General features: G+C 42.5%; 1 protein-coding gene across 3 annotated transcripts; it reads right to left on the bottom strand.

Moving 5' to 3' along the window:
- Positions 1-97: 97 nt before the first annotated feature.
- papolg (poly(A) polymerase gamma) lies at positions 98-10,485 on the bottom strand. Of its 3 annotated transcripts, XM_076974509.1 has the most exons (22): positions 10,324-10,479; positions 9,120-9,287; positions 8,272-8,338; positions 8,102-8,183; positions 7,872-7,981; positions 7,731-7,784; positions 7,541-7,652; positions 7,323-7,412; positions 6,207-6,345; positions 6,029-6,101; positions 5,758-5,878; positions 5,588-5,672; positions 5,428-5,481; positions 5,111-5,230; positions 3,786-3,895; positions 3,557-3,681; positions 3,277-3,440; positions 3,046-3,155; positions 2,654-2,850; positions 2,236-2,316; positions 2,058-2,117; positions 99-1,449 (listed from the first exon to the last, which is right to left on the bottom strand). In XM_076974509.1, the coding sequence occupies exons 1-22, from the start codon at positions 10,338-10,340 to the stop codon at positions 1,351-1,353; spliced, it is 2,238 nt and encodes a 745-aa protein (XP_076830624.1). In that variant the 5' UTR covers positions 10,341-10,479; the 3' UTR covers positions 99-1,350. The 3 variants fall into 3 exon arrangements, with proteins under 3 accessions (XP_076830623.1, XP_076830624.1, XP_076830622.1); XM_076974508.1 differs by having other exon boundaries at positions 98-1,449; positions 2,654-2,829; positions 9,120-10,485; XM_076974507.1 differs by having other exon boundaries at positions 9,120-10,482.
- Between the last annotated feature and the right edge of the window lie 237 nt (positions 10,486-10,722).

The raw sequence follows: 10,722 nt of genomic DNA, 5'->3' as shown, positions 1-10,722 counted from the left end.
AATATATTAGTCCATTTAATACAGTGGGATTTACAGAGTTCTATTAACAACAGGACGCGAAATGAAGACAGCTCATTATGGGGTTTTATGAATTTTATGATCTGTTTAAAGGAGGCAGAATACATTACATACAAAAATATGTTTTGAAATACAACTTTTGCCCTACAAAAGAAAAAAAAAAAAAAACAAACACCACAACTGGACATGTGAAATTATTATATATAAAGTATTTTGAAGTGACAATATTCAAAGCTGTGTAATCGACATTCTGAAGAATCTGCAGCTGCAATGCCTGCGATATAAAAAATTACATGGTACAAATAAGCAAATGTAAATAAAAGTTTAAGGAACCCCAAAAATGAATAGTAAGCTTCTTTAAATACATATAGATGCCTCTCTTAATACCTATGGGGCAGAACAATGGTTTGTAGAAAGGAAAACGGTAGCATCGGTAATACACATTTATCCTTTTGTCTCTTTGTTCTCACTGAAATTAAGATTATGCTTCCAAAGAAACCTCCATGGGAGGCGCAGGGGTGAAGCCCTAAACTCAGGGAATAAATCTCACATACATTCACTTCCACACACTCACACACTTCAGTCCGAGGTCATTCAGCAAAGCTATAAACCATTTCTGCAAAAATAAGCAAAAAACATCACAAGCCTAGTCACGACCTGCTCAGTAAATTAGGACCCTACAAGTCCAAATGCAGTGGGCCCTTGCACTTTGTAGCCAGTACAGTAAATACATCCATGATGGCTCAGTGGGTTGATCTCAACAAACTGGTCATGGTTATTACAATGTAGGCCCACTCGCACCTCCCCAGTCCTCCTTAAAAAGCCCTATTAGAACCTACACAGTGATGACAAAAGACTGAGGAGGAATAACCTTTTGATCAGCACACATTCTATTTTACAGGAAGAAAAAATATTTTTTTTAATTTTATTTACTTTTTTGTTAGTAAAAACTACGTCAGAATGGTATAGAAAGACTAACAATGATTTTTAAAGGCATTATATACAAACTACATCTACTGTACAATTTCACACACTCATGTTCACTTAGCAAGCATTTTGACACATTAAGGCGACATTTAAAAAGAAAAAAAAAAAGAAAAGACTTCAAAAAAAAGAAAATTTCAATAGTCTCATACTTTACACTCATAACATCTTACAATGTCATCACAAAGGTTAGAGGAGTGCCTGTGGCATCCATAAGCACTCGTTTTTGACCACAGTAGTCTCTTACAAGGAGCCTCTATGCACGCAACTCTCTGGAGGTGGTGAAATTAGGGAGGGGAGTGAAAGAATCCCAGAGAGGCTGCCACGTTACCTGCGGAAAGTTCACTGCTATCGGTTTAGTGTGAGCCTGATGGAGTTCTTAATGACGCGTAGGTTGCTTGTAGGAACCGGAGAAGATGAATCTGGCAGTTCCTTACTGGGCAGTCTCTGAAAACATGGACATACGCAGGAAACAGAGTTCGTTATACAGTGCTCTGAACAATAAAGAATGCGACATATGCCCACACAATATGAAGAACATGTGATGTATGGAAAGTACTTGATAGGAGAAATTAAGAGTGCATATTAGCTATATAGTTCCTTTGTTTTTCTGCATCAACAGGTACACTGCCATCATGCTCACTGAATAAACCAAATTAAGAAAACATACACTTTTATATACACTTTTATTTAGCAAGTTGCACATGAATACCAGACCAATTAAAAGAATGTTAAATGAGTCAATTTAACTATACAAATTAGTTATAATGTCTTCTGTCCCCTTCCAAATATTAAATATTCCAATTGTATGTGAAACAATAAATAACACATTAAAGAAAAAGAAAGCCAAAGTAACACTCAGGGACAGACAATAGTCACTCAAACAAAAATGATTATAAAGAGCAGAACAATGTGAGGGTAGCTAGCAGCTAGTTGGGGTTAATATTTTGGCCAAATGTGGACATCATCGTTTTATTTGTATGCACCATGCATGGAAAATTTAATTCATCACGTGTAACACATGATGAAAATACAACTTATCGGTCAGCACGTACCTGTGTTCTTGACGTATCAATAGTTGGAATGGGCATAGGCTTTGTGATTGCATTTCCCTCCTGTTAATAATAGATTATGCAGCACATTTACGTGTTAACATTCTTTATATAAACACAAATGTTCAGTGATAAAAGGAGAGATTTCAACAAAGGCTAATAAAACATTCATTAAAAGTACCTCTGCTGGGCCTTCTGCTAGATCTTGTCCGTTAGTCGAAGGTGGGTATGGTTCTTTAAATGCACAATCATCAGAGAACATCTGGGAAACAAAGAAAGATCCAGAATATTCTGAGTGCACATAGCCAAGTTCTATACACAGTTACCTGGAATAATTCACAACCCTAAAGTGTTTTCTGAACACAAAATATCATGAAATGCTACACTGACCACATCACAAGACATACACATGACCAACCAGTTTACAAGGTGGGCAAACTTGACACACACACACACACACACACACACACACACACACACACAAAATGAAAGTGAATAAACCCACAAATCTTCATTTCAGGAAGTCACATGCACAAAAAAATGGAATGCTTGGCCTATACAAATGTCTGGGCACTCAAATGGCAATGAAGTGGGGGTACCTTCTCTGTTTCTTGGAGCTTTCTGGGTGGTTCCTCAAGCGAAGGCGAAGGGGGTCTCTTGGGGGCAGCACCGTTGAGGCCATTGGGCAGGTCAGATGGGCTGGGAGTGGGCGAGCTCATTCGTGGGACAACGCTTCGGCCCACCACCGTGGGAATGGTGCTGCCTGAAGGGGCTGCTGTGGGATTGGCAGAGGGCACTGAGACACAGGAGACAAGAAGTGTGAAGAGTAGTCAGCTCAAACACGCACACTTCTGGTTCTTTCTGCACATGGACATGTGTAATAGAGCGGAACTAAGGCGAGCTCAAATGGAAACCAAAAAAAGTGAACGTCGAATACTCGGCACAGTCAGTAATAAAGTGAAAGTGTAGGAACACGACCATAAGCACTTACTTGCGCCAATGACCGGTATGGACATCCCCAGCTCTGGGTTGGGAGGAGAAGACTCGGAGGGTGGCGAGCTGTCCACAAAGAGCGGCACTGGAGGCTTCGGTGGGGTGATGCTGCTCAAAAGGTCACGACGAGAGGACATCAGCCACGAATAAACGATCAACAAGCAGCACCGTTAGCCGACAGCAGAGTTTAAAAAGCAGAACATTCCTAGTGGTGTCCTGCTGAAGCTACCTGTCGTCCGGGCTGGACTCCACCTTGCAGACTTTGCTGAGCGGGACGGGAGAGGTGAAGGGAGTCCCCGTGTCCGTGTCTCTGGAGCTGTCCAGCTGGCTGTTGTCCAGAGAGCAGCGCTTTGACCCACCGCCATTCGAACTGCGATTCAGGTCGCCCAGACTCTGCAGGGACAGCGAAATGACAAAAAATTCACAGCAGCTGTGAAAGCTTCCACACTTCGCTGCCTGCGAAGGCCGTTCGAGCAGATCCCTTCATCCCGAGAGAGGAGCACCTCTACCTTCTTCTTGCCCCTGTGGACCAGCTCAGCCGGAAGATACTGATGGAGCTGCTTCTTCCGAACATGCGTGGCTTCGATGCTCATGCCATCCTTCAGCATGTTGATGTTGTTGGCCTGCCTGTACACTGCACAGAAAGCACCGCCTTCAGTCTAAAGGTCCTCTGGCAGAGGAATATACTGCAATGATGGTAAGTAGCAAGGAAATAGATCTGCAGATGGAAGGATTTACCAGTGTCTGTAAAGGACTGGATGTCATAAGTCAAATCAATGTTCACACAGTCAGCGTTCTCCAGTTTTTTGAAGATGATTCCAATGAACCACATTGAGACAAAATCATTCCTGTTAAAACAATCACAATGAAGGCCACTTAGGGAGGAACAGAGCTCGCTCTGCCTTCAATGGGGTGGTCGTTAGGCTGGTAGTTATAGGGCACTGCTGTTTTCAAAAATTACTATTACTCTATTTTAGTATTAATCCATTAAAGGGGTTTATTTTTTGTTTTAGAGACAATTCTGAAAGAATTTAAACTAAAATTATGCATTATGCAAAGTCACAAAACAGGAAGTTATATACAATGTTACATTAAACTAATCTAAACAAACGTTTAACATGCGCTAGTATAACACTACTTTATGGCTTGTTTTGACAGTCAATGGCAATGTATAGTCAATGTATAGTCATGAACTGTACTTCACAGTACCAGTGAGTCAAGTATGTTTACAGTGAGACTTCTGCTAATTGCTGCTCTAAAAATAGTCACCAGCAATGGCAGCAGTTTGGAAACCTTCAAACAATGCTGTTCTTTGACCTGCATCAGAAACTACAGTTCATCATGGGCCAATAATCCTCCAGAATCTCAGATGAGAGCAAAGTCATGCTCTGCATAATCATTAACACCTTAAAGTCTGTGTACAACAGATAACGTGCTTGGTCAGGCCGCTCTTCAGGGTCGGCATCCTGGACAGCATATGACACACGTGACTGCATTGTTTATTGATTAATCTTGCCATGGTTTTCACAGGCAAAGATTTCAGATCATACTTCATTCTTTTTTTTCTTCTTGCTCTTCCTTCATTGCACAAACCATCACCACCTGCTAACAACTAGCGGACACAGGTCTTCTGATAGGAAAGTCTACTGGTTTCGAATAGCAGCAATAAGTGTAAATGCAGTTTCTTTAGTGCAGCTCATAACAGTGGACAACCAGGCCTTTATAGTATTTTCTCTGGAAGCCGTGAGCTACCCCTAAATGTGGTGAGATTGGGGTTGTAATTTCACCAGGTGCGATTTGTCCATCAGTATGAACAATCAGTTGGTTAAGACTTGATTTTATAACTTGAAAAAATAGGAGCAACTTCAGGATGTCAGTTACACTGCAGAAAACACTACAAAATGAGTAAATAAAGATGACTAAGACATGCAATGCTCAAGTGCACAAGACACCCTCTGAGCCTTTTTGATTTATGCAAGCCTAGCGGTTGACTGCAGAGCATATGTTTATTTTATTATTTATTTATTTATTTATTTAATCTGAAAGGGTCTCTATATACTCACTCGCTTCGACTCTCTTTTGACCAAGGGAATGACTGCGGGTTCACGTGTGCAAGGGTGATGTATTCATTACGCTCCAGATTACCGACCAGAACCCTGATCTTAGACTCCACCAGCCCAACCCTATGGAGGTGAAGACACTGTTAATGGTCTGTGGTACTACAGCTCAATGAAAACAAAACATTGTTTGATTATTCCAAGCAGTACAGTCTAAAGCAGTTCGCATGCAAGGTGGAACCTTCATCCATGTACCCCAAATAGTAAACACACTATTACTATCGGACATATGCAGCAACAACCACCACTGCTACGTTAATTACCATTCCAAGTGGTTCTCCTCCGTGGATGCACTGGCAGTGAGAACAATATAATGCCTATAAAACACACACATACAAATGGGTAAATACCTATAGCCTCAGCACACAGCGAGGATAAGTACTACAGTAGCACCGCAACCAGACATCTCAATCAGCTACTTACTTGTACTTCTGGAAGAAGTTAGGTGGCTCGAACAGCTTGGACCATTCGGCCTTACCCTGAAGGATTTCATCCGTAACAGCAAGTCCTGATGGTAGGAGGTTGGGAGAGAGACCGTTTTAAGGCTCTGAAATCGAGGTGTGGCTGGGATGGATTTGTTGTTTAATACAAACCATATTTGAACTCCTCGCTCATAATGGTCCGTGTGGATGTGGAGACATTATAGGTAGAATTCTGCTGGGGGTATGCAGGTGTGATAATGGGCATTAAATGATATCTGTCTGAAGGGTTTACCTACAGAGAGGGACATGAGAAGAAGAATCAGATCTGTCTATCACAGTGTGAACAAGGTGACCCCATAGACGCTGGCATTCTATGCTTTAATTTAAGAAACAAACTCAAAGAAACAGCAAGAACCACCCACACCTCCCTTCACACACTCACCCGTGGGTCCCAGACCGGAAGATTCAAGTTGCTGTCTTCAGGTTGTTTTAAAAGCACTGGATTTGGCCATTCCCTGAATAAGAATCATGTGAGAAAGTGGGGAAATTGTGTCAGACATACAAAAAAATGCAAAAGCTACTCAATAAACTTTATTAAAATTTATTTACAGAGCGCTCACCACTTGGAGAAGACCAGGAAGAATTTGTGCACGAGTGTGGCAGCCACAGCATTTGGGTAAAGCTGACAGGTGCGGGCCACCAGCATGGCCCAGGACACACCACCAAGGAAGCCAAGCATGTTGGAGTAGATTCCACGGCCTAGGGGAAGCAGCCGCAAACACTCACAAACGCAATTGTGTTTCCCTGCTGGTTTACAGGCAGTTTCATTCTAACTTCTTATTGGTCCAAGCCTAGTGTAAATAAGCTGTCTCAGTGTTCACTCATGGCCTCAGATTTGACCTCAAGTCCCTTTGAGATACGCTGGCTTACATCAATGCAAAATGTGCAGTAGCTTATCTACTATTTGTAAACAGCATAGCTGCTTTTCATGGAGAGTAATTGAGATGGCGGAAAGTGCAGACCCAGGCCTCAGGTAGAAATTCTCCATCTGTGCACTGCAGCCCCCTGGTGGGCCATACAGGCATTATTTCAGAAAAAAAACATAATTGCACAAATATGTGCATTTTCACTCACTGATAATCCTGTAAAAATACATTATTGACACGAACTAATGAGAGGTCTTAAATAGTAACTTTTTTGTCCTTTTGATTTTAAAGCTTTATTATAATGTCTCTAAAATACTGGTGATATGGTTTAAGTGAAATGAAAAAATCCTTCATTTTGTGTGAAAGACAAAAATAAGTAACTAGGGTTCCTAAGAGCACTAACATGACCATGGAGCATGCGTGTTATCTCTTAGCAGAACACTGCGTCTGTATGGCCAGACAGGGACAAAGTGTTACAAACACAAAGCACCACTAATGCACAGAAGACATGTTGCTTTCTATTGTGCTTGGTCATCTGTACACTGATCAAACGAACATTTGCATTGGTAGTAAAAGTACTGCAAAGGCAGCTACATCAAAGGATCCCCCAGGGAGGGCATGATTCAGGCTTTTTACTTTATAAACATGCAATACGCAGGAAACGTGCAGGTGACTTGCTTTCAACAATGTACAATGAAATGTTAACCAGACTAGAGCTGAAAAAACGTGAATTGTCGTGCAGAATTACTAAAAGAAGCTTAATGAAGTTGATTAGTTGATATAAGTTGATGACATTGTAACTACACTTACGCTTAGCCCAGAGTTTGATGGCTCTCAGAGTAAGTCTGAAGTTCTCTTTATTGGGCACCAAGTACAGGATCTCATCAGTAACACGGCAACCTGCGTAATAAGAGGCATTTGGTGGATGAGATGACACGACTGAGCACAAGACTGATAGCAACCCCCTCCACACAAAAAAACCCCAAACACACATACAAAAAAACAACAAAACACTAAAGAAGAATTACCATTAAGACTGCGAATGCATCGGATGTCCAAGTTTCTGAGCAGAGAGTCCCCTCTCAGGTCCAGATTATCAGGGATGGACTGCAACGCAAGTCTTGCGAAAAGAAGATCAATCTGTGGAAGAACAAGACGAGGTTGAATTCAGGGACCTCCCTCTCCTATTGAATAGCAGGCTCATTGTGACGGCTTTACCTCGATCCCATCAAACTTGAATTTGATCACGGGCACAAACGCATCTTCTACAGCCTAAAACAGAAGGATGATTCAGGTTCATCAAGAAGTAGACATTAGACAATAAATTGGCACCAGATAAGGGCCGAGGCAAGAACTCACCCGTAGGTCCTTGATCTCGTCGTGCTGTTTGAATTTTTCAAAGAAAGATGAAAAAAAGTCGCTCCTTTCAACGTGACGAGGTGCAACACACAGAGCATCAATATCAGCCCCTGGACCACAACAGGACGTTTACCATTTAAAACTACACACCTGCTCAGGTCATGTGAACGTAATATCAAAGGCAGACTTTACACATTTTATGTGCTAGTGACCAACATGAGTAAGTGTACCTTTTGTGTGCACTCCCAGTCTATAGGAACCAAAGGTAAAGATTTTGCCCCCAACATTTGCTACAGCTGAAGGTGGCAGGTTCTGAACATAGGAAAGATCAACTTAGAAATCATGTAATGGTCATTGAAAGCCAAATGAAAGCAGTGCAAAATGTCTCATGCAGGTTTACCTTTGATTCACTGATCTCTGCAATCCATTCTTTCACAAAAGAATTAAGTTTTCCTAGAACTGCAAGCCTGGAGGGAGCACAATTTATACAACGTCTTGTTTAGCTCTAACCATATCAACATATACTCAGAAAAAATTGAGTTTTGCCAACAACAAATTCACTTTACATTTATGTAAACAAACACAGTGAGAACACCCTGTGCAATATATAGTATATAAAACCCTTTGAAAGTATTATATGGGTAGCTGCAAAAGCCTCAGAAATGAAAAAGGCAACATTTTATTCAATTAACCTGAAATTAATAACTATAGTCCATTACCGGAAATGTGTATTTTGCTTCAATACAACAGGGTAAATGGAGAATAAACGATTTCATGCAGATATAAATAGAACATTCAAAAATATAAAACCATACATTGAAACACATACCAGCTTCTAATAGACCAATTAGCAATGAGCTAGAAATGCTAAATAATTTTTTATGGAGATTCTTTAAGGAAGAAAAACATTGTAAAAAATGTTTTGTTGACTGAGGTACTCTTAACGCTTACCAGGGCAGATTAAACAGTTTGGATTTTAAAAAAAGAAAGTTTAGGTAGGCCACACAACAATTTGATGGGTTTCCCTCCTACTAAAGGACAAGTATATCTCAGCAAGATGTTTTAATGAGCAATAGTGTAACGGATATGGTATCCGTACACTATTGCTCACTTAAACATCTTGCTGAGATAGTAACACAATACTTTACTAGCGAAGGGGAAACTTGTTCTGAACACAACTGTGCCACTGTGAGCATTACACCATCAAGGCCAGTATCTACGTACAACAGTATGAATGACAGTTTTCACCTGTGATTGAGCTCATCTTCATCCTCAAAGACTCCAAAGGGCTTCATGGCCTCTATGAGCTTCTGAGTGTACATGTGGTCAATCTCCCGGGGAAAAGCCAGGCTGATTGAAGAAGTGATGCCATAGTGTTTCTGAGGCTGCTGCCCGCTAAGCATATTGTTAATGGTTCTGGAGATCGGGAAGAAAGACGCAGCTACAGTTGAAGGCGCTTGCTCCTCGGGAACCACGTGTCCATGCATCAAGCGCACAACCGCGTTTAACTTAGTAGTTAGACGAAACTCAACCACTCAGGAACAGAAAACGGAGTGTTGGAACTCTGGTAAAACGTGTTACAGCCCACCAGAACCAACCTCCACCAGGAAACACACCAGGTAGGCTAATCCGTCCACACAGACCACACCGACGTATTAAAAAAGCGCAAAAATACAAACTAATACGGTGGAGTATTCCCATTAACCCCTGATCGGACACTACTGGCCACAGACACGTAGATCACCACACACACATGCATGCATGCATCCATCCATCCATCCATCTAGTTACTTTAACAAGACAGATTCAAAACACCACCGTTACCCCAGCTGAGCTGTACAACACACGCCTCAACTATGAGACTCGGCCATCAGTTATCAATCGGCACGCAGAACGTGTGGACAGTCGGGACACGGTGTGTGGACAACACCACCACAGTCCCTGTGAGGACTCATACGTGCTCCCCAGAGCCACTTTAACCCCACATCAACCCCCACTCGCTAGTCGAGTTCAGCAGTCAACGTTTAAACCAACGTTTTATCCCGTCTGTGTAAACGTAGGCGATAAAAACACCCCAAATAAACACTTTAAACGCCCCGCTAGTTGGGTGTGCTGTAGTCACACAGCTGCTGGACGCTGTTAGCCTAGCTAGCTAACTCTGGTTCTACTATAACTCCACTCGTAAACGAGCAGCTTTAAAACAGAAGCTACACACGCCGCTCCCGTGGCCCTGCGTGGCCGGCGGGGATCGTATGAACCGGGTTTTTGGGCGGGTTCGTGAGAACTCGGTACCGGACCGTCTCACCACAGACGCCGCCGCCTGTTGTCGTTAAACGCGCTCGCGCACGCTAGCTACAAACACGCTAGCTGGCTTAGCCTAGCCGCCGACGTTTGGTCATCTCGCCGCCACAAGGACACACAATATGACATTACCGCACACGCGGTCACTTACGCTGACATCTCTTTCATGACCCTTCGTAGGAAATACCTTATATTTTCAAATCGCAACGGTAGAAAAACATAAACTCAGCCAGCAGCAGCCCCGTCTCTTTTTATAACAATAGTTGCACTCCAATATGGCGCCCACCGGTCCACGGTATCCCGACACGCTTTGCGCGAAGATCGCAGGGATGACGGGAGCGCGCGGGTCCGTCCCAAAGTCCTCAGCTTTGTCCTCTTGCGTGCGCGTTCATGTGCCTTCCTGTAAATCTCCATGTGTAAATCTCACATTTCTCAGTACCTATGTGGAAGCATCCGCGCCGTGACACCTCGAAACCCACTGAACAGCAAGTTCATTATGTGCACTCCGGTCGTGAAGACTTTGCCCTTAACAACAAGGAAGAAGATTTGC

Source organism: Brachyhypopomus gauderio, chromosome 15 (genome assembly GCF_052324685.1).
Source record: "Brachyhypopomus gauderio isolate BG-103 chromosome 15, BGAUD_0.2, whole genome shotgun sequence".
In the NCBI taxonomy this organism is placed as follows: Eukaryota; Metazoa; Chordata; class Actinopteri; order Gymnotiformes; family Hypopomidae; genus Brachyhypopomus; species Brachyhypopomus gauderio.
Note: the sequence above shows the minus strand (reverse complement) of the source record. Positions and strands in the feature narration are given on the sequence as shown.

Excerpts from the sequence above, each read along its gene's own strand:
- papolg (XM_076974507.1), bottom strand. The coding sequence starts at position 9,358 with ATGCATGGACACGTGGTTCCCGAGGAGCAAGCGCCTTCAACTGTAGCT. Across the intron at positions 5,231-5,427 it reads GAGGAGAACCACTTGGAATG|GGTTGGGCTGGTGGAGTCTA; the intron begins GTAATTAACGTA and ends TCACCTCCATAG. Across the intron at positions 2,851-3,045 it reads CATACCGGTCATTGGCGCAA|TGCCCTCTGCCAATCCCACA; the intron begins GTAAGTGCTTAT and ends CCTGTGTCTCAG.